At 43.6% G+C, this 27044-nt stretch overlaps 2 protein-coding genes across 2 annotated transcripts in view; both read right to left on the bottom strand.

Annotated features, from left to right (window-relative positions):
• etv1 (ETS variant transcription factor 1) overlaps positions 1 to 2521 on the bottom strand; it is a 19719-nt gene extending 17198 nt beyond the window's left edge. The window contains 5 exon segments of the mRNA XM_079276004.1: positions 1044 to 1058; positions 1061 to 1090; positions 1431 to 1521; positions 2036 to 2148; positions 2441 to 2521. Coding sequence (XP_079132130.1) covers positions 1044 to 1058; positions 1061 to 1090; positions 1431 to 1521; positions 2036 to 2080 — 181 coding nt within the window. The 5' untranslated portion in view covers positions 2081 to 2148; positions 2441 to 2521.
• A 2901-nt stretch (positions 2522 to 5422) lies between these two features.
• Positions 5423 to 27044, bottom strand: part of dgkb (diacylglycerol kinase, beta) — a 59184-nt gene continuing 37562 nt past the window's right edge. The window contains exons 21-25 of the mRNA XM_079275683.1: positions 16199 to 16289; positions 14815 to 15010; positions 9954 to 10074; positions 9522 to 9582; positions 5423 to 7308 (exon numbers count right to left, since the gene is read on the bottom strand). Of these exons, the coding sequence (XP_079131809.1) occupies positions 7201 to 7308; positions 9522 to 9582; positions 9954 to 10074; positions 14815 to 15010; positions 16199 to 16289 (577 nt within the window). The 3' untranslated portion in view covers positions 5423 to 7200. The remainder of the gene's footprint in view (positions 7309 to 9521; positions 9583 to 9953; positions 10075 to 14814; positions 15011 to 16198; positions 16290 to 27044) is intronic.

Raw genomic sequence — 27044 nt, 5'->3', positions numbered from 1 at the left:
CACCCTTTCCAAGCACGTGTGTGCTTTCACGCTGTACAACTTGACACTCTGTTTGGATTTCTCAGTTTCACTCTGACGGAGTAAATCACAAACAGGCTTCTAACCCTGAATATATAAAAATACATTCAACTTTTCACTGTTAATCTCTAAAATACCCAACTCGCACTCTACTGACATAGAACTTTCAGATTACATGCAATAGTCAAGCGAGTGGCTTCTTAATGAGATGTAAGTACAAAAGTCAAGCGAAAGAAACCACGAGGAACATGCACATGAAAACGATTCAAAGTCGAATAAATAACATGAACAATATTCACCACTAACCGAAACTTCGGTGCTGCAGACACGGTGGAAAGAGGACACTCGCACTTAAATCCTGAAGCATCAAGTCTCACTTAGACCACAATGAGCAAGTCTTGCCATTAGAGAAAATACTGAAACGCAAAGAAATGGATAAATATTTTTCTTTTTTAAGTCAATCGCCGCTTCCAGAGTGTTTTAAAAAGTATGCGAAGTAAAAGAAAAATTAAAGATCCATTCTTTTTTTTTTTTGCTGACAAGAAATGAAACTGACAAGCGTGGGTGGTACAGCTGGAGCAGATAGAGAGGTGTGCTGAGAGGAAGCAGAGAGAGAGGGAGCGAGAGAGGGAGAGAGAGAGGGAGAGAGAGAGAGGGAGGGAGCAGATGAGACGGTGAAAGAGAGAGAGAGAGCTGGTCGGCTCCAGCAGAGCTCTGGTGGAGGTGGAGGTGGAGGCGGCGGCTGGCGTGCAGCGCGTTAGCTCCTGCCAAAAGCAGAAGAGACAGTGAGCGTCGGGAGAGCCTTCTCCTGGTAATTTGTGATGACACTCTCTGGGTAGAGCCTCCTCTGTCTCCCTCAAGACCCCTCGCTCACAGTCTCTAATGTATGCATGACACACAAGGTGCCTCTTCCACACAGGCTTTTAATTGGACTGCGATGCTAGGCTTGTAACTCCAGGCAGCTCCCCCCCCCCCCCCCATCTCTCCTCCTTATTTTTTTTTTGCTCGAGATTTAAAATACTCACCTTCTGCCAGCCAGTCTCCTGCAGCTGACTGAGGTCCTGGAAGAGCTCTGGAGGGAAGAAGCAGAGAACAAGGCTTGAAGGCAGTAAAAAATAAGAAAGAAAAAAAAAAACCACAATCAAAGCCCTGGAGGAGCATCAGAAACGACCGACTTCATTACCGAGGGCTGATCTGCCGTCAGAGCCCTTTTGGAGCTCAGTGGGCACGTGTGCAGCTAATAACAAGTCAATTTGTGTCTCTGACCTGACAGCGGCGTGTGAGAATCATCACAGGCCGCTGTGTTGTAATTGAGATTCTGTAGTTAGCAGCGCAGGTGGCCACAAACCAATTGAATTTTGCTAAATGTTTAGGAGCCGTGAAATTAACTTCTCCCTCTGCCCTCTGCCTACCTTCGGTGTCCAGAGCCAGGTCGGACTTAATGAATTTTCTCTTTCTGTCATTTGCTGGCCTCTCGCAGCTCGTTGTATTTCCTAGTGGCTTCTGCAACAAAACAACAAAATAAGAGACACAAATCAATTTATTCTTTTCCATCATTGGAGCAGTGATTCTGTTGTTGGCTGCAGTGCACGTGGAACTGATAGAGCCTCAATGAGCCACTCATTTGATGCCTCACACACACACGCGCACACACACACACACACACACACACACACACACACACACACACTTCCACAGCCATGCAAAGGGACCTCGTCAGATATAATTAACAAGTTGTAACACGGTGCATGACCAATAACACGGGGTGTATAGTAGTGGGCACCTTGTTTAGCGGTTGATCTTTGATTATTAGATGAAACTTAAATGGTCCCTGAGGGAGAAATGAGTCTTGGCAGCAGCAGGAAGAAAGACAGAGATGAGATCAGAACCAATAGAAAAGAGAGAAGAACAGACGTTTGGAACAAGAAAAGATATTAAAGATGATGTGAGAGGTCTGCATTTGTTTTTGGATTTGCTCCCAAGTTTCTTGTGTTTTATTTGGTCAATGACAACTCACTTTGGAGTTACAGTAAGGCACTTGCTGGTCGTGAAATCTATCCATTCTGCGCCGCTGTGGCTTTTAATTGACGAGCGATCTGCAGAGTCCCCAGAGTCTCCAGTCCGGTCCCCCTTCAAAAGAACCGAGGTGGATGGAAAGCAGAAAGAAAGAGGACATGAATGAACGTCTCATTCATGAAGGCACAGTTCAATTCAGGGACCTCTTGCCGGCGATTATAAGACGGGAAATTGCCGACAACACCTCCGGCGATGCTGTAAAGTTAAGTTGACAAGCTGCAAATTTCGTGCGTAAACGAGGCGACGAGCTGGGCTGCAGGGCGCGCAAAAATGTTTTTACACGATAGAATAAACTTATGAAGCAAAGGAAGTGTGTGGAAAAAACAACAACTACCATGCAACTTACCCAGAGACCTCGCTTTTCATCCGCGCGCGGAGTGCCACGGAGCGGCTGAGCGATCCTCACAGTCCCGCTGCTGCCTGCGCTTCTCTCCGCGCCGCTCGCTGTGTTGCTTTCTAGCGGCTTGGCATCGCCTCCCGGGGCCTCCCATGGAAACAAGCCGCACTCCGCTTCCTATTGGTTGTCAATGTCTTTCACTGGATCAGATTGCTGGCAGTCAATCACGCACGGCTGCGGGCGGTGAAGCACCGGAGAAACATGATAGTATGATAGTAAAAAACCAGCAGAAAAAGAAATCCTGGACTTTGTAGTTATTTTAATGGAAGAAAATACGCACCAAACGTCAGCATAATTTGTCATGTTTTTAAAGTTACAAACGTGCAAACTGCACTTGCGCGCGCGCGCACACACACACACACACACACACACACACGCGCGCACACGACCTACCCTCTCACACGCACACTCCTTTCCCGGTCAAGTTTGTGTCCATGGTAACTGCGTTTTGAAGAGTCTCCAGAGGGACTTGCTTTAAGCGCCAGCTCTTCGCTCTCCTGTAAAGGGTACATTGTGGGGACCCGCAGAAGGCACTGACCTGGAAGTAAAGCTCAGGTCACCAGGCAGAACTAAGGACAGCTTCACCAAAAATGAAACACTGCAGCTTACTAACGCACACACACACACACACGCACACACACACACATGGTCGATGAATAGCAGGGAACAAAGACTGTGTATAAGTAAATGGAAATACTCGTAAAAATGTACACTCAAATTTGTCCTCAGTAAACTTCCCAACACTGGTGAGTGTGTATGTCTGGTTTGAAACTGTCAATAACTCTTAAAATGACATTTCTGTTCTGTCATTTGTTGTATGTGTTACAGGTAAAGCCCCTTGACACTGTGTTGTGTTGGCCTACATAAATAAAGCGGCTTTTTATCGTGGCTTGAAGAAATTTCCACAGCTATAGGTCAAAATTATAATAATATAAAGTGTGACTATCGACATTTTGATACGTCTGCGCTTTATCAAACGTTATCTTATAGTGAGCAGGTTTTAGGAGAGAGATTAACAGGGCAAAATATAAAAAAACAACTTCATTTAATGTCTCTTGACTTTGGCTTTTTAAAATCTCCGCTGTTCAGCAGGGAACAAATTCTACCATATTTCTTTGTTCCACAATAAAGTTCTAAAGGGGGATTTCTAATTCAAAGTAAAGTATTGTGTTATTTTGACCATATTCCAAGCTGAATGTGCACCTGCTCCTGACCTTCCTATTGAAATTAAAGCAGCGTATCATTTCACGACAGATAAAACAACGTTTATTGATGGCACGTCTAATGGAGGAAAGTAAATGGGCAAATTGTAACGTTACGTTTCCTATCACAACCAGGAAGAAGCTTGATTTGTTTTGTAATGGCTAAGTTGCGATTTATAACGATGTGTTTCTACAGCGGTTTCCCCTCGCACTGGTGCAGGACAGGTCTAGGATAAACCCACGACAGGGAACTTTACCATTGCATGAAACACTTGACTGAAAGTCGGACATATCGGAAGTCAGCAGGGGTCACGCTGATGCCATCTTGGATCCACGCAGGGTTCCATTACCAGGCAGGTGAAGTGGATGTGAACTGATATACTGCGTCACTCCTGCTGAACCCCCCCGAGGACGAAGAAACGCAGTTCAAGTGCAGGCGTCCACCCGTCTGACACCGAGACACGCAGTAAACAAAGTGCCACTCCACAGTAGGACAGAGATGTCTTTTGGTGCAAGGACACGGCTGGTGCTCCAGTCTAATACGGCCCTGCAGTAGCTTCCTTGAATTTTCTTTTGTTCTTGTTAAGCAATCAGTATCTTGCTATTTTTTGGTATGTATTTGGTACAAATTGTAAAAAGCAAAAAGAGTATAAAGTGTTCTCTGCATAGATTTAAGTGTGCGGATATCTATTCTACCAGTTTGAGCTTATTTAAGATAAAGCCGGGTGAAGCGGTGGTTATCCTGCATAACCAAAAAGAGGAAATTGTATTTATTGATATAGCAATCATACATAAGTATTCTTTGAAGGGGTTTGCATATTTGGTAACAACTAACAATGTTGTACTATATGTATAGGTGGGCACTAATATTGTCGATATTGTTAACAATTGCTTGGTCCTAAATTAAAAATTATTCGAACACATCATTTGTTATTCTGTGACTCTTTTGTCATTGAAATCCCTGGGAAATGTACTGAGGTTTCAGTCATTTTCCATCAACACAACTGATTAATTAAAATGAGATAACATTTCTTCATGCAGTGTTATTGACAGCGTGGGCTCCATGGCAACATTGCCCTAACAGCTGGACGGACGCAGTGGGGGCGGGGCTTAGTGAAGGGTCAATTAGCTTTCATGAGCTACAGTTAAAAAGCTAAATCATGAGCTACAGTTAAAAAGCCAATTTGTTAGCTACGCTATATCGAATTAGCTGTCATACGCTCCTGTTAGACAGGTAATTCGTGAGCTACAGTTGGGGGACTACTGTAGCTTTCTCTCTTTCTCTGATTTGCAGAATGACCACAGGACTGAGTTTGTTCGCGCTGCAAATAACGTGTCGGAATATCATGCACACAAAGTAACACCGAGTGAGAATCAGTGTTCATGTTGGTAAACTGGGCAAAGGAGCAAGTTAAAGCTAGGGTAGGCAATTTATTTCAGAAGCATTTATTTTTGCTATTTTCCTTACTCAGACATTGATAACTGCATTATTTCTCCTCAGACAGCAATCAATACATCGGTATCTGGCTGTTGCAGCCCCCCCGCTCTCACACGCACGTTTATGTGGAGTAGTTGTGGAGGGAGGCCTGAAGGGCGGGGCTCTGGATTTTCTCCAAAGTTACATACCCCAGCTTTAACAAGGTGAAAGCTATCCAACCTACCCAACACGTTAACGGTACAAAACCATCTCCGTAAGCTTAGGGCGCACAAAACACACCACAACACTCTGTCAAACAACAAAAGCTTCTTTTTTTATTAATATTTTCATCATCACTTTTCCCAGTCAACATTGGCAGGCAGAATTGGCAGGCGTTTTTAGACAGAACAACATAGTGTGAGTTCTAGAGTGAAAGCAGTCAGCGGAAAAAAATAAATAACTACTGTGTACAAAAATACAACCTCACTGTACAGACGCAGCACCCTAAACAGCAAAGAGATGGGAGACTCGTCAGAGCCGCCTCCTCTGGCGTATGGCACTTTAAATGACAAACATTCGAGACTAAGGAGTGCAATTTAGTCAAACACAACACATTTACCAAGTGCGTGTCCCGCTGGTAGGTCACTAAGAAATCCCCCAAAATGTGTCTTTGGTGGGACTGAATATTAATAAATACGACTTAAATGCAGAAATGTACTGAATCACTACCATTACCATCCAGAATAATGCTATTTGAATGTATAGAGGAGACTTTTATGAAATAAACACTTTAAATGAAAGGAAATCTGCCAAAGTGGCATCATCAATTAATTTATAGACGCCATGTGCGTCAGTGGCTGTAAAATGCCTCTGAAAACGGTAATTATTGGATGGGATTGATTTTCAGTGTGTCTTCTTTAAATCGAGCTCGTACATATATATGTCGATAGTCATTTTGTTTTTAGACCTTAAATGGTCAACGCACGCTTTTATGCGCAGCGGACTGTAAACACTCAACCGAATACATCAGAGCAAATCAATGAGCACTCAAACTGCCTCTTGTGAACATCCAACGATACAGTCACTGTATCAACATGCAGTCTGATTGAACACCAGATGTTTTTTCCTGCTGCTGTTTCAGTACCAGAGTACCTGTTCAGAAAAAAATACAGGATCTCATAAAAATGCAGCCATCTTCTAAAGAATGACATGGTAAAACCGAGCAGCACTGAAGACGTAGATTCAGAAAAAACGATCAATTTCCACAAGTGTCAAAACAGATCTCGGTCACTCATGCGACAGAAAGTGTGCACACAGTTGGTAAAACTGTCTGGAAAATCTCTCGTGCGACGTAAAACAAAGAGTGTCATGCATTTTTCATGAAGATCAATAATCATTCCTAATCTTTCCACTGACGGAGCAGCGACACAGCAGATCAACACATGACACGGATGACTTGCAGGCACCATTAAAAAGAAAGCAAAAGTGATTCTCTGTCTTTTCACTACTTGAAGCCATTCACGAGCGAAGCGCTGAAGAAACGCTGAGCAAACGTACCAAACACTTGGGAAAGATCAGCTGAAAGCTCCAGATATGTCAGCTTCAACAGCAGCAACCTCTTTCACTGTCCATCATGCATCATCGGGTATGCAAATGCAAAAAAAAACAACTGTTAAAAAAAACCATCAACCGCAGCAAAATATGAATAAATAAATAAATACATCATATCACAAAAACACATTCATGTGGTTTTTTTTCTCCACGTGGCACGGATCACAACAGCACAAATAAAAACAGACTATTGGAAAATTGGACCTCCCGAAATAGCTTCAGTATTTTTGGAGCTAAACTACTCTACACACTGTAGGTCGAAGCGCCGGTCCTAAACACACCTCGTTCCGCTTTAAATAAGGGCTTCTCGGTGACGTCTCCACGCTGCCGGCGATACACACTGAACCTACAGTTTGCTACTTCGCTCTGGGCTGTCAACAGGCATCAGAGACCCCCCTTCACTAACGGGCCGAGTGATGATCAACTTGTGGGCCGCTGCCCCACAGGTGCTTGTGAGGATTCGAAAGGTCTTGAACCCGTCAGTCTTTGCCCTCAGTGCGCGTTCGCCTGATGACGGAGGAGAAGAAGCTTCGGCATTGCGGCGGTCCAATCAGCATGGGGGCCTGGTTCTTGTGGACGATCTCAATCTGGTGTCGGAGAGAAGCGAAGAAGCTGAGATTAAGTTGCTGCATTACGGTACAAAACATATGTGAGGAAATGAGTGAGCTGATGTCTCAGAGAGTTTGTCTAAAGAGTGCATTAAACCAACCTGTCTGTCCGTCTGCTAGCTAGTGGTAGTAGCTAGCTAGCTAGCACGCCCCTTCGATTACTTTGGGCGTCTAAATGGTTACTTGCTCACCTGAAAAATTAACTACTTTTAAAAAAAGCTTAAAAACAGTTTTTTGGGGAAAGTAAAGGAAGATAAGGTGGCGATGCAAAGCAAAGCAAGAGCAATTCTGCTACAAAACTTCAGTAAGGAAAGGACGCGATGTGGAAGCGCCCAAATTCAAACAAAGTGTTTGATTTTACCCATTGCCATCTACCCACAGAACGTATTTCAGGCATGCACCCACAGCAATGGGTCCATATGGGTTCTTGTCAAATGGGGCCCGTTTGGTCCTTAATGTGACAAACTTTGAGAATCCCTGGGGTTCACGTCTCTGAATTAATGGAAACATTATGCTGGATTATGATAAAGTAGGTCTTTATGGGTATAAAATCTGACAAGATCCTGTTTCCCAACAATGATGCCATTTCTGCTGAAGGTTGAAATTGTAGATCAATGGAACAACAAATATCAACCATCAAGGGTTTCCATATCAAGCACACAGTTCATTATACTGCTGCACTAAGAGTCTAAACGCAGTAATGAGGAGAGGAAATGCTGCCATCTGCATTAAACGGGACCACGTTCACTTCAAAGGAAAGCTGCCATTTATTGTACTTGCACTCTGACTCATAGTAATCACCAGCGTTTGTTGGCTCTCTGCCATCATTAAACGTGATTGAGTTTGATGTTTCTGATGTGCATTACAAAATACAAAAAATGATAACCTTTTCAAGGAAAACACTCACATGAGGATCTAAAAGAATACCTGAAATACATTTGGAGGACAACTGAGCTCCGTTTTAAAAATGCAACATCAAGCATTTATATGTCAAGAGCCCCAGTTACAGAGCAATGCGGCTCTTCGAAATTAAAAACAATTACAATAAATTATCGATTCATTCTTCTCCCTCCTGCCATCAAAAATCAGCCAAACTAAGGAAACTAAGTGGGTTTTATATTTAATATTTGAAGTATTTATTTTAAACCAGAATGTCAGTTTGCAGCAGGTTCTTTAAGACCCAGTTGTCAAAGAGACAGTGATACGTGTCATGTGTCACTTCGAAATGCAAATAGTTGAACGGTGTTGAATATGTTACGCACGCCGAGGATCCGAGACGCATTTGCATAGTTGTTGTTGTTAATAATTAGTGGGTTAACGTCCCACTTGAACTGTGGTGTTTTTATAAGGATTTAACAGGTCGACTGATTCAAATTCAGCTCAGACAAACAGTATGAATAACTCGCCGTGGAAATCACTGCAGCACAATTATGGATTGTCAGATCCTAACTTTGCTGCGTGGAGTTGTGCCAGCAGACACAAGAGCACTTACAGGCTCCTCGTTTTGTCATGCACTGTTTTTCTTTAGCTTTGCCTGAGCAATCCATATGTAGATCTCAGCAGCACTTCATCTGCAGCGGTGCTGTAATTAAAACTAAACACAACCCTAATCAACGCAAACTGAGGAATTTCATTTTCGATAAAATGAACAACTTGGACGGAGGGCAAACACTCGTCGCAGCACATGTTTGAGACGCAGACGGGAAGCAAATTAGGAGAAGGAGGACTTGCATCATAACATAGTTGTGATAAATTACTGCACGACGCAATCTATGGGACAAATGGAAAGAACAGATACGGCACTAAATACCAAGTTTATCACATCTGTCTCATTATAAAACTGCTCCTGAATGTGAGTAAAATCCAGCATTAACGTCAAAACAACATGGTCAATTATAGTGCATTGTCCCATAGAGTTAAAGTCATGTAAGTTAACATCAAGCCTTTAAACTTCACCTGTTAAACAAATTACATTTGAAACGGCACAATTTTGCTGCTATTGAGATAATGCTAATGGATTAAATACCAGCTGAAACCCGAGTATTTCTGCTGCCGCGGTGTAGTGACGTATACTCAGTACACCCCCACACCGACAGTACACGCGGCTACAAGTGTAACAGATCACACTTGTGATGACGCACAACATGGAAGATGGGTGTCGTCAGAGATGCTAGAAACCTTTAATGACTTACCGTGCAGGGAGTCTGCATCCAAGGCTCCCCATCGATCTGCATGGGGAGGGATTTACTGGTTCTGCCAGTGAAGAAAACATGTCACGATCAAACTTTGTCAAAAATAATAAAAACCTAAATTCTTAAAGTGTTGCACCAGGTAACTTAATGTTCAGCTAACAGGTCGTCTAATACCGTCTAATATTTCAATGCTTAAATATGTAAGACAATTCTCTTCTTTCTTCACTTTGTTAAAAAATAACTTTGACCTATGAATAGCCTTTATTATTATTATTATTATTATTAAACAGACTTTTTTGTAGGACTTTTTCATCTCCAGGCCAAAGGATTGTTGATTGTTCCCTAATGCTAACAAATTCTAGCAAAGATGCCAACAAGAAAGCCAACCAATCATGGTTGAATCAGTGAGTGGTGGTCCAGCTGAACGCTGACCTGATGGTGACGGAGGAGCACTGTGCCAGGCGCCTCCCAGCGCTCTTCAGGCCGGTGTAGATCTGACCCATCTCCATGGCTCCTTCCAGCCCCACCACCTCCAGCAGCTGGTCAGACAGCTCTAAGACACAAAGAACAGATCTGTAAATAAACGCCACGTCGGAGGAGCCAGACCTGCAGCGCTCATGGAGGCTGCTGTTGTGGCCAAAGTATGAAAAGGAAAAATGTCACAACATTTGTTCTGATTGATTGAAAGTCTTGAAATCTGGTGAGGACAAATTTTGGGCGAGTATCTAACAGTATAACTTAGATATTTTTACATCGCATGAAAAATACACTTCTGTCCCTCGTCAAAGTCAGGTTTTAATTTCACATTTAATCCTTGACATTAGGTTCAAAGATACCAAATTGTGCTCCTTGTAGTTTTAAAGGTACAGCCATTACCTTATCATACTATATTTAGGGGGCATAGGAGTACTATTTCTTCCAAAAATATAATGGCAGTAGCAGAAAGTAGCCCCATGTGCCCAAAGAATAAAGAATAATTGGCTAATTCTTGAATTTTCTCCAGATTTGTGCTGAGGAAAACCCAGAGATCACTTCCACAAACGAGAATTACAAATTTCCGTTGCAGGCTCAAATGGGTTAATATCCACAACCTAGAAAAATGAGAAAAAAATGAGAAAATTCTAGTACTGTAAGCAAGAATAAAGTGCCTTAAAAGTAAAATCATGGCGGTAGCTTTGCAGGGTTTCATACAGGAACATATGCTACATAAAGCAAGAGAAGAGAAAAGGCAACAAGAACAAGCTACAAACAAAACAGCTATTAATTAGATTGCACCGGCAATGCAGAGCAATCTTGTGATATTATAATTATTAATTCCTCTTCTGTTTTGCAGTTATGAGCATTGATTTTGCCCCAGCTGGAAGCCCAGTGTCACGCCGGGCCCATCTGTTCCGGGGGCCCGCTCTGCCTCCGACCCTCCATCGACTCGTCCCTCCACGAATTAAGAAGCTGCTGCCTCGCTGCTGGGAGCACACAGACACTAATTGAAATCCAAGACCCGCTTTTAGCCGCTCGCTGCCACCGACGCCGCTCCATCGCCGTCGTGCTTCTCTTGAGCCGCGTGGGTTTCCTGAAGGAGTGTCGTGGGTAATGTCGCTGTTCTCGTGAGGTGTCGTTGTCGATGCCGAGCTGTGGCGTTCAGCTGTCACCGTGCTGACGGACACGCGTCCGTCCCTATCCTGTGAGTGCGGTGCTTTCCAGGGTCGGAGCGGAGGAGTGCGTGTACATGCCCAGCAGGTTGACCCGCTGACACTGGGCTTTAAAGCCCCCCATTGTGACTTCTCACGTTAACGCAAACGGCTCACACGGGCCCGTGCTGACACGCGTGATGGACCATGGCGATAAGGATTCCTTATTGCCCCGGGGCTACAAAGAGCCAGTATTCCCAAGAAAGACCACAGAGCCTCTCTGCTAAATAAAACAAGGTCAACCAGGTTGATAAAAACACAAGAACACATGTTTGACCTGCATGTTTCGGGTAAAACCATTAACTTCGAGATGACCTGAGAATTTCTAAACCAATCCTGACAATACAACTATATTTGGGTCTAGAAATGTTTGTGTAAGAGCGCTACCTGGACTCAGAGTATGAGAACTGTGAGAACTGTTAGCTTAGCATAAAGTCTGGAAGCAAAGGGGGATAATATGCCTACCAGCACCTTTAAAGCTCACTAATGAACATAAAATAAATAAATAGTAGTCCACATAACCCCCCGTAAAACAACAAATTGTTATTTTGACTCCACCGTTTTAAAAATGTCAAACTATTCCTGTTTGTCTTGTTTTAACCAAAACCTGAGAAAGCAAATATAAATGGGGAAATAAATCTTAGCTCATTTTAGCTCAACTTACAGACACATTTCAATGAGTGAAAGCCAGATTTCATACGATTTACTGGTGACTCTTCATTTTGAATCACCAACCATTATTTATTTCATTAGAGCTGCGAATGAAACCTGGAACAATAATCAAAAGGGGACTCTGCCAAATTTAGAAGAAAGCCGTCATGTTTACTTCCTAGAGACAGACTGGGAGAGAAATGGAGTCACCTCACTGTTTACACAAGAAGGATGATGAAATATTAACACACAAGCAGCCTGAGGCCAAATATAAACTGAAACACCCCCCCCTTACCCAACCTACAATCAACATTCTGTGAAGTGTTGAAGGCAATATTTGACTGCGATAAACAAACAGGCAGTGAAGGTGACAACGCAGAGTAAGAGAGAGAGTCATGTGAGCCATGTGAGTGTGAGTGGGAGATTCACAAAAGCAGCGCCGTGGCTTTAATCTCGGCAGTCACGTCTTCCCGTCAAGAGTGTGGGATAAGAACCGGCGTCCTTGTCACTGTCACACAACTAACTGTCGAGGCCGGTGGCTGCACGGTGACAGCAGGGAGGGAGCAGAGCAGGACCAGCAGCCCATCAGCTGGAAGCAAAACTAAAGAGGAATGGCGGCGGGGACGAGGAGGAGGAGGAGGAGGGCGTGCGGAGGCCAATCCTCCAGTGGAAGCTTCACGGGGCTTGTCGTGGGGCATCAGTCCCAAGCATCAGCCCCTCCACCCACGCACGGACCCCCTCCCTTCCACCCCTTCCCCTGCAAAAACCTCAGTCCCATTCTAAATAATTCACTCCGCAGCCATTCCCTTCCACCTGAGGGGCTTGTCTCCTGGCGTCACCAGCGGGACGATTTAACAGCTCCCGAAAGGTCAGGTTTTTTTTATCCTGCAGCCACCCTCCACCCACCCATACACACACACACACACACACACACACACACACACACAAAATAATCCCAGCCAACAGTTTGATCCGTGCATCGTGCTCGCCGGTGCCCCCTCTGGGCTAATGCACTCCTGTGTTTACCTCTAAATACGTCGTTCTCTTGATCTGACAAGTAAGGCGGCTCACCTTGAGGGCACCTTCCACAAGGGCATCCATTCTCTCTCACACACACACACACACACACACACACACATCAATAAACAGGCACAAACAGACAGAGACGCAGTGGCACACAAATACACACTCCCCGCTCACACTAAGTGCCTTTCCAGGTTCAGGCAGTAGCCCCCTTTTCGTTTTTTAATTCTCGCCGATTGATTTTTATTCAGGGATTAATGGAGTGTTCATTGTAGCAAAGTTGAGCTTTGAATTGATCAACTATCACCCTCACAGTCTGGGCCACACTGCACCTTCATCCAACACTCCCATGTGGGAAGTTACCAGCATCCCAGCATGCAGCAGCACTTGTAAAAAGATAGTCTGTTTTGATTTGGTTGATAATTGATATTTATTCCACTTTCTTAAACTGCCTCACCGGCCCTGCTGTAATGAACAGCACTTTACAAAACAGAACACCTTTTCTTTCATCAGGTACATTAAATGCTGCTGCTGTATATTCGGGACTAATTATCCATATATTGACAGATTCTAACAAGCTTTTACTTTGAAGGTGCAACAGCTTCTGAAATCCAAAGGAAACAAAAAAAGGGAATCTCATCAGGAACAAGGAGATCACGAGCCATGCCGTGACCAGTGAAGTCTCAAAAGGATCACGAGCAGCCACGTCTGGAAATCCCCACTGACTCGCCATGTTTCAGACCACACTGGTTGTAACATCCACTTCATCCCAGAGTAAAAAAACACCTTCTCACCATGAAACCTAAAACTCATCAACTGAGCGGACAGGAGTTAGACATGATGGGAAATACACGGTTACGGTTGGGCATCAACCCCCGAGGGGGAAACCAACGCTACCAGGATCATCTCTGGTGAATGCATCTCTACTCCTTTTGACTGGTATTACCATACTTTACATACTGGATTGGAATACTTCTTCTACAACGATTCTTGATATTTCTTCCTTTTTATAAGATGCCCTTCGAGTGGCTCACACCATTTCAACAGTTATCACAGAGCAGCTGACTCCTTCTGCTTCGTTCATTCATATATTCCCATTGACGGGCTTCCTTTTGACATAAATGGATTCAGGGGAATGCCTAACACCCCCCACTCAGTCCGCTCCTCTTAACTGAGCCTGTCCACCGGAGCCGACACAAACCATTAATACACAAGTGACAGTTCCAAACGGTGACATGATTGTACCTCTTCTTTGCAAACAAAACCTGCGAGCTATGATTCACCTTGTCATCGGTGAAATATTCATGCACTCTGGAAAAGTTTGGTCGAAAGTTTAGTCTTTGATCTGTCTGATAGGAGCAAGGACACACACCGTCTGATGTGGGCTTCAGGCGAAAGAGCCTCGCTACACTATTGAACGCACGGTATTATCCAATAACGCAAACAAACAATGATCTACAGCAGATGCAGGGCTTTGAAAGTGCTGATTTGCCAATTACCTCCCTGCGTGTTGAACTTTCTGACTTTTAAACACATCTTTAAAAAGGTTTTGTGTTTAAAAGAAGGTGAAGAGTTTACAGGCGTACTAGCGGCTTCGTGAGGCTGACCTTTGAGCTAAATGCTAACGTCAGCATGGCGACGTCATAATGACAATGTTAACTTGGTTTACCATGTAGGTGAGTTTAGCTTTAGCTCAGAAGTCATCAGGGTTTATCCTCTGGGCACCATGAATGTTCAAAAGATGTCATGGCACTCCGTACGGTCGGTATTGAATATAAATAAGTAAAAAGCCAACATTGCCATCCCAAGACCCGTGCAGCTAGCGTGGCTAACAACACGAACACTGTGCGAACTCGTAATGGTGTTTTCCACGATGTAACACCAACAGACAACAGTCATGAATGTATTCATTCTCATGCTGTCAAAGCTACCTTGAACTGCAAACGTGAGCTCCTTGGGGTCGAGCACTGGTGTCCTCCTGTCTTGGCCCTTTTTGCCCCCCTTGCGGTTACCCCTCCTCTTCTTGCTCTCGCCCCAAAGGTTGGAGCCGCCGTGCATGCTGGGAATGTTGAGAATGGCAATGCCTTCCAAGGAGATGCTGCTGAGGTCCAACGTAACGCCATCACACTTTTAGAAAGGAGAAAGAAGAAGAGGTAAAACACAAAAAGTCAAAGTGACTTGTTCGGCACGAAGGTTGAAGTCGGATGCCAGCATTTTTTTCTCATATCCTACATCCAGCACTCTCAACCCAGGAGCCACCCCTCGCCCAAACCAAACAGAGACTTTTCACCAGGCGAGAAAGCGCCTGACATGGACAAACTGTTGTGTGCAGCTTGTGTGAAAGGGCAACAAGGTCCGGACCTGATTCGACAGCCACCATCCCGAGTTCATATCAAAAAGCTTCTGCAGAGTAAAATGTCAGAAAACAAGTTTGTTTAACGCAGTTTGTACCTGAACCTAAATCTGTTTTTCTCTTTAAGCCTGAGCCTAAATATGTATTTCTGACTGAGCCTAAACTTATATCCGTCTTTCTGAACATTCACTTGTTTCTCCGTCTGATCCTGACCCTGCATCTCCATTCAAGCCCTACTCTGTCTGTCTGATTATTTATCTGAGCCTAAACCTGAATCCGTCTCTTCGGTGTTCCACAGACTGAGGATTAGACCGAGTCCTCTCTTTCCATCTCAACCTGAGCCTGCACCTCTATTTGGTGGCTTAACCTGAGTCTTTGTGTAATACCACAATTCCTCCTGTCAAGTTGATCTGATTAAGCTGACAAAGGCCAGTAATACTCTAAATAGTAGATTTTATACCAGTATGGATCTTCCTACCTCCTCCAGTACCGTGGGTACTTATCGAGCACTAATTAATGACGACCTCGGCACTCTGTGGATAGCTGTGAGAAGGGGGAAGATGAATTGTAGAGACACCGTCTTCATTATCACTCAATATCACACACAGCAGGGTCGTGTAGGGCTAATTACCTGCATGTTGAACTGACGGGTGGGGAGGTGCACAGATAGCCTTCACACATCAACACTCTGTCTGGGTGAATTTGAAACGAGTACAAATGTGTGCCATTTAAGGAACAAGGGCTGACAAGAATACGTTTTAACAGGCGCCATTGTTCTTGGCTGAGAACATATCTGCATTTATGTGCATATGGTTTTTATCAGAATATTATGATAATAACAGACTGTGCGATTGCTAGGGATTCACATAGGAGAGCACATGAAAGCCGTGACTTTACTTTCTTTTCCGTTTTCCTTTTCTACAAGGCCAAAAGAACACCAGAACATATGTGGTTTGATTTACCTCAACCTCCAGAAAGTCGTGGAGCTTCTTACACGTCGCCGAAAAGGTTTCCGAGGTGCCGAACTCAAAGTACCACAGCTTATTCTTTGTTCTGAAAGAAAACAAGACAACAGGAACTGCAAAGGGATCAAGAATAGAGAGGAAACATGGAGGAGTGTTTCCCCCACATCAAAAACTGAAGCGTGTACAGTCGCAGCATCTCTTCTTCTCTTCGGTCTCCAATCCGTTATATGCTGAGCTCGTGAAAAAGAGTCCACTCTGTAAAGGTGTGTTTGATTCATGCTTGAAGAGAGGATCCTCTGAAACTACACAGGAAATACACCTCGAATGTTTACCGCTGACCAAAGTCACAAAGTCATTAATCTCCGAAGAATGCATAATGTGGCTCATTAATCACATATTGACGCATGATGATGAATCTAAAGCCAGTTAAAGGAGGCATCTGAGGGAGCACATGGGGTCGCTAGTGGGTACCCATGCCCAGCATTAGGGCCCAGTGAGGGGTGTAAGAGGGTAATCTAACTGCCCCTGCAATTAACGGAGGACTGGGGTGCTGCTCTCCGGGCTTCCTGCAGCACACACACTCCCACCGCTCAGGCTGATGATCAATGACCTCGCAGGGGTGAGTCACCATCTGTCCACATGCTGCTATGGTACATTACTCTCATGACTACACTAATAAAATGTCTTTTTCTTTTGTATCGGCGTATTGATTATTTGTTGCACCGTTGTATCATACTGTTTTTATTTCTTATTAGTTGTGTAACGGCGGTCTGTGTATCCTTGAATTCATACTAATCGTGGTAAAAGACGTCTTACAGTGCCCCAAAAATAGAAAAAACGTATTAATATTTCTCCAATAATCACGAATAAGCACAATGCATCAATTTATCTTTGATAATGAAAGGGAACGAGGTTAAAAAGATTCAGAATTGGTCACCTGCACAAGTTCAGGCCATTGGGGGAAGTTATGGATTGAATTTTTAACTTGTTTTTATTCGTGCGACGAACCTTTATCCCGAGAAATATCCCATGGTTTAACAGCCGTTGCTAAAAAAATACATACTCTCCGTGCAACAAACTGAGGCACATGGCTAATTCGGCACCTTCCTTATTTTCGACCCACCATTCTGCCTCTTATCACTCGTTTCTGCCTCGTATTCCCAGAGACTGTCCGTTCTAATCTTATTCTGTTTCTATGACTCTGCATTATCTGCAGGTGAGGCCATGCCAGTGCTATCACCAACAGGCCTGCTGTCAAACCTGCCGAGGTTGCATTAGCATCGGGCTAAGCTAAGCTAGGAACCTAGCTAACAGGGCACCGACAGAGGCGCCCTAAATAGAGGAGGGAAGAGATTAAAAGCAGAAAATTGAGGCGGGAGAAAGAGCAAAAGCGGTCGTCAAGAAAATCACAATGTGCGTCACTCGAAGCAGCATCACAGCGTTGAATCAGCGCCATGCCGTCCCGCGGATCGCAAAAGCCTTTTAATCTTTCCAAGAAACAACAACACACAATTCATCAAAAAGCTTCAAGGACGGGAAAAAAAAACAACAACAACGCTGCTGACACGCAGAACTGAACACAGTAAAGAACGGCCTTCTCGTAGCTGGACTCAAAGCGCTACGAGAGGAACGTATTAGTATAAGAAGAGTAACAATCACTGAATTATTGATTTCCTCATTAGGACTTTTGTCAGGACCATTTAGCCACTTTATAAATGAGCTTTCATTAACTTGCAAGGTAGCCCAACTCACAGTTGATTTATAATGTGCAACATGGTCAATAGAAGAGGGATGGGAGCAGAGGGAGGTGGGAAGAGGCAGGAGGGCGACAGGGCCACGCTGAGAGGTTTTCCACAACAACACACCCCTACATCTTCCCCAGCATCATCATCATCCTCCTCCTCATCCTCATCAGTCTGTAAGCTCACTAGTCAAACCCAAGAGAACACATGCACACAGGCCTGGGCAACTTTGCAAACAAACAAATGAAGGTGGCCACTTTGAAAAGCATATTCAAAACGAGTGGTCGGAGAATGAAGCCAGACACGAGACAAGGAATGTTCTGGATGCATAGACGCGTTGCTATTGCTGTGTTGAAGCTGAGTTTTAGAGCTAAAAAAAAGTCAATGGAAATGAATGTGAAAAGGCATGGATTCTCTTCTAGGCGCCATAAACTGAGTTGAAGGCGCATCTGTGCTAGTTGACAGTTTCAAAGAAGTAAAAAATCTGAAATGCACTGAACGTTAAGAGAGGAAATGAGAAACTAGAAGAAAGCAACACATAACTGCAGTTTGCGGTGGAGATACACATTTGGCAAGCTGTAGGAATCTCCAATGGAACTGTAGGTTGTCGAGTTGCATTGTGGGTAATGTAGGCGTCTGGCTTTTCCAAGGTGTGGAATCAGAACGATAACCTCTCTGGTTCTTCTGCATGAATTTTAAATATTTCTTCATGGAAAAACACTGCAGTCTCCGAACTGCTGCGTCATTCACCTGCTAGACATTTGTTATGATTTTACTTTGAAGGAGTAGTGTGCAGGATTTAATGGCATCTAGTGGTGAGGCTGCAGATTGCAAGCAACTGAATACCCCTTCGTTTACCTCTCCCTTTCAAAGCGTCTCGGAGAACATCCTGGTGGCCACCAGGTAACGCAAAGATGAGAAAAGGCCCTCGCAAGGGCCAGTGTTTAGTCTGTGGAAACATTGCGGTGCAACATGGTGGACAACGATTCTTAGTGTGAGGTAATCGTACACGAATGAAAACATAGTTATGAATATTATAATAAATTTCTGCCAATAGATCCTACACACTTCCTGTAAGGAATGACCTAGTTCACATTCAAAGCTCGACTAACCCACTGTTCCCCTCCCGACATCTGGGTTTTTCAAAGTACAGCAGAACCAAAAGACACTGAAGACACACGGTAAGAGCAGATACAGTAAGAGACAACATCTGACCGTCCTGTCGATTCCCACCACTTACCCTAACAAGCGCACCATGGCAACAAATCACCTCATGTCCCTGTTCATTAGGTAATTAGGAGCATCCCATCGGCCGGATCGGATTGTCGTTTGTTATCTGCCGACCGATGCTGAACACTGGACTCCTCTGACAGACTGACCGTGAGGAGCGTCGTCCACAGTGGCCAGCGTGTGCATGGATTAATCGGGAGTCCATTTGAGTAAGACGGTACTTTTAAGGTAGATTAGGAGGATTTTACTTTACACTAAGAGCAATAAATGTGAACATAAAGTGCCCATTTCCAGAAACATCTCAGACGTTCCTTCAATGTGTTCCCTGTGGGAGCGATGTGTGTTTTCAGTAGCAGGTAGGTAGCAGGTTTTCAATCCTCCGAGTAGCCACAATGGGCCTCTGCTGTGATTTTTACCTGCAGTGTATCAATGCAAAGTGTACTGCAATGATAACTTTAGCGGTGTTCATGTAAGATCAGCTGTTGTACTCACAGCTGGCGCACCAAAAGAAAAACAGCGGCTCAGGTTTCCAGCGCTACCGAGGTGTCGTTTATTTGCACAAACAAATCATGAAACAAAACTGAAAGAAGAGGACACATACAAACCGTGCGGCCGAGGAAAAAAGGAAAACACAAGCTGCTTTAGAAAAACACCGAACGCCGGGAAAAAGAGTCAGGAAACAGAAAGACAAATGTAGCTCAAACAGACTGAATGGAAACACCCTTGTTCATCAAGCCTCCGCTGGTTGGTCAGCTCATATGAAAGGATGTCAGAGGCAGCGGCGCTGTCCTGAGGCCACAGCACCTTCAGATGCACTCTCCACCGGCCACACTGAACGCCGAGCACAGAGCCATTGATTTCCTTCCCCTCTGACACTTAATCTAACCCACGATGATCTACGACCTTATTTTCACACTAATTTCTTCTTGATCAGAGGTGATAAATATCGCATCGACATAACCAACTCTTTGTGCATTGCATCAATGCACTGTTTTGTTTAACATGACGCCGCCTGGAGCGCTCCGACTCAGGCTGGCAGTTTGAGAAATGACCCGAGTTGCATCGTCTTGCCTTCAGAGACGCAGCGAGCGGTTTGAAAAATGTATTTCTGTCTGTTGCACTGCAATGATTCCAAGCTGCCTTTTGTTGTACTAAAACTACAGATACTGGTGTAAAATATCCAACATCTTTCGGATCAAATAGAAGTGAACCGATAAGCTTGACGCCTCTGATACCTTTTCTTTGACACATATTTTTGTATTATACAAGTGTTTCTTCAGCAGCCATTTGGTGACAGTGCATATAACGTTATATGGAAAAATTTGCTTTTTTTAAAACATTATTCCAGTAATGATTCCAGTGATTGATTTTAACACCTGCGTGTTGTTAAGATGGCTGTTGAACAATTAAAAACAAGTGTTGTAATAATATAAGAGTTGAAGTGAAACAGAATCTCATTTGTGATACTGTCTGGGAACTGTTAAGACACCTGAAATGAACTGAACAAAGCCTCGCTGTTAATGAATGATTTCATGTTGTTTACCAGGCTCGGGGTGTTTATCGGAGGTCTGACACCTCCAGCAACACATCTGCAGGGGAACTGACTTCCATCCTATTTCGTTTCTACAGTGAGAGTGCAACCGAGTCAGGTATCACTCCCCGTTAGCTTTTAAACCCGGCATTTGTCAATCATTGACGTCATTGATATTCATCCATCTTTGCTGGACGTTGGAGCAGCATGCAGCAGGATGAGTGCTAAGGGAATGCTTTAACAGTTTAGCATACTTGTACTCCAGCTGAAATGATAAATGTCATCGCTGCTTGCTAACAATTGTGTCAAACATGATTTTCATGTTTATTGTTGTTGAGAGGCATTTTGTAAATGCATCAGAGAAACCTCTTGTCGACAAACTTGCAAGGCTATTACATTACATCACATCACAGTCATTTAGCAGACACTTTCACCCAAAGCAACTTACAATTCAGATTCTATCACATTCATACACCGTCGGCACAGCTACGGGAGCAATTCTGGTGTTAAGTGTCTTGCTCAAGGACACATCGACATGCGACGAGCAGAGCCGGGGATCGAACCGCCGATCCCCTGATTGAAGGACGGCTCTCCACTTAGCCACAGTCGCTAAATTATAGATGACAAACCAAAGACCAGTGGGCTGAGCAGCATTGAAGGGTATCAATCTCAATATTCAGCATCTTCCATTCTTGACATTTGAAGTTAAATGTGATACACCCGACTAGCCAATTAGCTATTTAGCTCACAAACTGATGTTAGCAGTGCACTTTTTGTTTGGTAGCTCGTTCAGCAAGCTAAGGTGCAGTGAAGTGGTAAAAATGCTGACACATTTATTCAATTATCTTTCGGTCATGACAATGTGATCGAACACAGCAAGTTTTTTCTGCCTCTCAGGTAACATACGTGCCAGGCGGGTACTACGCGGTCTGACAATGTGGAATTACCATAAACTTGCATTCTCTCTAGTGTCCACCAGGGGGCGACTCCTCTGGTTGTATAGAAGTCTATAGAAAATGACTCTACTTCTCTCTTGATTCATTACCTCAGTAAACATTGTAAACATGAGTTTATGTCTCAATCTCTAGTTTCAAGTCTTCTTCAATACAGCATGATGTTCATTTAGTACATTATGGTCCATTTAGAGTCAAACAGACGATAAAGCAGGGGATGCTTTAGGGCGGGACTACCTTGATGATTGATTTGATGACAGGTCTTTGTCACGGCGTTGTGTGGTCTGGGAGTTGTCCATGTTTTGAATCATGTATTATAATGGTAACATTTTAGTGAAGTAAGAATGTCCGTTTGTACTCCGCTCCATGCTGCCGTGTCACTTCTGGTTGCAAAAAAACCCAAGAAGGCGACGGCCAAGATGCCAAACTCGAAGCCTCAAGACAGTCTATTCATTGGTTTATTTGAACGGGACAGTGCACATTAATAAAAACATTTCTGCAAAAGTGCCAGAGTCAGCCAAAAGGCTATTTTTCATCTGTAGTCCCAAACAAAATCGTTGACTCAATACAGCCATGTTTGTGACGTGTTTTTCCGTTTTTTCCTAAACTTCAACAAATGCTTTTGTTTGACTTCACAACGTTAACCACGTGTTTAAGAGTTGGAATGATAGTCAGTGAACCATGAGGGCCGTTTAAATATATTTTAAATATATTTTTTAATCTATTAAAATATCTATTTTCTTCAGTTCATCATTATACTACTCTATGTATGTAGTATGCAGAGTCTTCACTTGAGTTTATGTGGTGTGTGTGTGTGTGTGTGTGTGTGTGTGTGTGTTCCCACTGAGCTGGGGACAGGGCCACAGGTGAGATCTCTCTAAATTACACACAAGTGTTCATTAATTATAGATGACACTTTGGCCACATAAACGATTTCATCCTCAAATGAGGTCCAAGGGCGGCTGCTACTGAGGTCCACCATGCATGAGTGTGTGTGTGTGTGTTGCCTAAACGAGTGTGTGCATATGTGTAATTTAGAGTGCCGTCACCTGTGGCCCCGTTCCCAGCTCAGCAGGAAACACGCGCGCACACACACACGTTCGTGCCGACACGCACATTAGCATTCGGTGTGTGGATGTGTGCGTGTGTTGGTGATTCCGGCGGCCCCCATCCAGCACATCGCAGGGCTTTGATGAACATACTCATTATGCTAAAGAGTGCTCCATGCCTGGGCTTCCCTGTGCCTTCAGGAAAGGTTAACTCAGGATGGTTACACAGCACAGCGAGAGCCTGTGGGCGCACGGGGGCAGAGCGGCTCTGGAGGAGCGCCGTGACGGTGTTAGATGTCTCGGGACCAAAAATAGATCCGGGTATGCAGAGCAAATATCACGGGAACATCAAGGCGTCGTGATTGATGCCGCGGAATAAACAAACATCGCAGGTGGAGTAACGGCGGCTTTCACGCTGCAGCCGAAACGCCCCAAATCAGAGGTTTCCCCTCAAAGATCTCACGTGTTATCGACGTAATTTGTACAGTGGCACAGGAGACAGTCAAGATTTGAATGTTAGTTATTTAAAATGATAACGTATGATTGATGGGACATTAAATGTAGCCATAAAATTGTGTTTATAACTTTTAAATGAAGACATGGTTATTCATCGGCGAGAGAAATTTTGAATAATATTCACAGATTTATGAAGGTTTTGTATAAGAATGAATGGTGCTGCAGATGCATGTCCATTGAGGTCAGTATCTCTATGAATTACATTCACCACAGTCCACCACATCGTTCCTCATACCACGGCTGCAATGTGCCGACATTGTAGAGAGCAAATCCTCCAACGTTGATGTTCTCATCTGGAAAATGGGTTGCTTAAATTCATCATGTTGCTGTAGAGCCATTGTTAGGCAGGTCGCTATGAAACGATGCAGGATTACACGAGGTCGATACGAGCACTCGGCGACTAAATGTGGTTCAAGTCGCACGACGCCTCAAAGAGTAATGCAATTTCATATCAAGTACATCAACCTGACCAGAATCTTCAACAAAAACACAGAAAACGGTATAATTTTCAACCTGCAGGACCCGCTGGTTGTGGGTCAAACAGCGCAATCACTACTGGGGAGTCAAGGGAGCGCCGTGTTCAATTTAGTGCAACGTGGACACGCAACACGTTCAATGGTAACAAACGAAAACCCTGCGAACAGCAAGACCAGGAGCCAAGAAATCAGCCGGTCACATGCTCAGAGGGCCAACGCCCCAAACACGCACTGCACTGGTCCTCCTAAATAACAAACACACTTACACTTTAGTGTCACCATATTGGATACGAGTTACAGTGTCGAGTAAATATAACCAATCCCTAACACCTAGAGGTGTGCAGAAATTGGAATTGTCATCCGAGTTACAGAATGTTAAAACTGAGAATTGGTCGATGCAGTAACTGAACATCAGAGGGCAAATAAAAGATGTAAGTTTATAAGAATGAAACTGCTCTCTCTCTCTCTGCCTCCACCTCTCTTCCCTTGTCTCTTTCCCCTCAGAGCCAGAGATTAGTGTGTAATTACATGGGAGATCAGCAAAAAAAACGTGGGGGGAAAAGGGAGTAGTATATTTTAACAAGGCGGTGGAGGAGGAGTGGCGACGGGGGAGGAGGAGGTGGCGCAGCCCTCGTCACAGGCCGACTGATTGTCTGCCTTTAATCCTCAACCTCATTATCACCTCCAGGTCCGGCAGTGGCAGTAAATGAATCTATCTGCCGAGTGTCAAATCTTCACACCTTCGCCCTGGTAATCACCCCAAGGTGCAAATACAGAAGATGGATAGAAGGAGAGAGATGGAGAGGGGGTGGGGTGTATGACCCCTGCATTTCATCAACAAAATCTCCTCATTTCATAATTAACAAAAGCTACATGATGTTGTTTGGCTGGTGATTAAAGCTCATTATTCAAGCTGGTGACTAAATGTACAGATTTGGTACATATGGAAAGTGAAGAGCCGTTACTGCTGTCTGATATTAAAAAAACAAGAATTCAAAATGTGACATTTTGCTTTTTCCCATGTTCTGAAACCTTACGTGTTTATAAACCTATTTATTTTGACTTTGAACTCTGTTCAGGAGCAAACACAAGGCTTCAAAAAGCTACAGGACAGCAATCAAAATAAACATTTAGAATCCATGAAAAATATGCTCAGATGCTGTTTATTCAACACATGATTATATTTTTCTGTCGACAGTGCTTTGGCGTTTTTTTAAAAAGCATTTTAAGAAAGAGATTTTCTATTTTCTAGTATTCTCTACATATGGACAGGGGACATTGGAATACAGATGTTGCAGAGATCGACAGGCGGATCTCGAAAGGGCTGGAAAGACTGTAAAATACTTTGATTAAATACTTAAGATCAAAACGTAGATTAGTCATCCTGAAATTAATTAAATGTAAGAATCACAAAATAAAATACATAATTATTTCAATGAAAAAATATAAAAAATAAATAAAACCATTTTGTGCTTGTGAAAAAATGTCTCTTTCCATTCCCACCGTTACCTTCGAAAGAAAATCCCCTGTAACCAGTTTGTCTTTAAAACATTGAAAAATTAGATATTTAAATTTTACGTGACATAATGTATGATACCATGAACCTGGTATAGAAGCAATCAGTTAAGTTCCCCGAGTGTAAAAGGAGCAGGGGAGGTTGAGTAACGGTTAAAAAGCTGTTCAGTATAACTTGGTCTGATGTGAAGACTCTGCAACTGTTCTGTGCGTTTTCTTTGTGAAACGATGATCAAAATACAAGATAATCCCACAATTTCATCGCTAAATATATTTAAATTTTCACTTGGATCTAATTGAAAACTGGTTTTTCATCATTTTGCGCCATGTTGTTCATTTAATTTCCATGCGTCTGTCTGACGTTCTGGATTTGCGAAGTGGTGTTATTATTATCCGCATCACTGTTGTTTTAATGATTATTTTAAGTCTCTATGTACAGGCCTTTCATGGAAAAGACTGAATATTAGTGTTGCTTGGACAGAAAGCTTCCAGTAGATATATGTCCAGTATAAGTGAGTTTCATGGTGCTTAAAGGTTGACAAAAACTCATCAAAATCATTATTCCTTTCATTCATTCTTGACAAAAACACACTTATTTGCAGATTCAAGTGAAGGGAAACCGTCCCCCCAGAGACACGCTGCTCTATCGTCACTGAAGTTGCTGAGATTGAGTTTGGAGCTGCAGCACAACGACTCCGTGATGAGTCGCAGTACGCTTCCAATGGACACGAGCCCTTTGGACAAATCCAACAAAATCTATGCTGCCTTGAAAAACTATAATCATGCATTATTGAATTGGCAAAGGATAGTGTGTAATAGAGAGATCCTAAACCCATTCCCCCTCCTGAATTATTAATTGAATTCAAATAACAGACGGAATCATTTTCTTAAAATATCGAAATCATTTTTCACAAAAAGGCTTAAAACGGAGCGTGAAACAACAGGGATGCAGTGGCCGTGTGTGGATCTGGACAGCGGCTGACTGAGAGTGGGACACACCGATACTGAAGCAGGAAAAATGGTTCTTGACAAGAACATGGCGATGACTACCCAGCACCCCCTTTGTTTCATCAGAAACTCTACAGTCGCTATCTTTACAGTAGGCCCCTCCCTCCAAACCATCGGTCACCATTATACGACTGAAACCCCATCCACTTCCCTCTTGGACCATTTCGCCGGCACATCCGCACGATCGAGCAACAAGCAGCAGAGGGATGGTTGGCTAAATGTTGTACTAAGGCCAGGCTAAAATATGATAATGAGTACAAATGGGATTATTAGGAGGCTGCGTGTCATCAGTCTGACTGATCCGTGATGTCAAACTAGCCAAGCAAATTCAATTAGGCCTGCAATTACTCCCCGGCGCTAGTGGAGACGTATGGGAGACGTTAAATGTTGATGGAAACATAGATGCCACATTTGTTCGTCTCCAAAGGTGAACGCATCTCCTCGAGGTAATCACAAATGCTAAACATGAAGCCGGTCCATTTGTCACGCTGAGCTCCGGAGAGGATTGATGAAGGGGGCAGCAGGCGGTTGCTTTGTTTGGACTGAGAGAGCATCTTCTTTCACCTTTTTTAAAAATGGAGACTTGTGTCCATCACGGGCTTTAGTTTAAACATAAAAAGGAAACATTCATGTTCATAAGCCTCAGGACGTTTACCTCCACGCATGGAGAAGTGGTGTTTGTATGGACTAACACCAGCATCAGACATGAAGGACGATGATTTCAGATTCTGAAGAGGCCGCTCTGCTCTCCTGAAAATGTTTTAAATGTCTCAACAAAAATGACAAATGACTGGAATGTTCCCCTTCAACTTAAAAGCTGCAT

This window comes from Melanostigma gelatinosum (assembly GCF_949748355.1).
Source record: "Melanostigma gelatinosum genome assembly, chromosome: 9".
In the NCBI taxonomy this organism is placed as follows: Eukaryota; Metazoa; Chordata; class Actinopteri; order Perciformes; family Zoarcidae; genus Melanostigma; species Melanostigma gelatinosum.
Note: the sequence above shows the minus strand (reverse complement) of the source record. Positions and strands in the feature narration are given on the sequence as shown.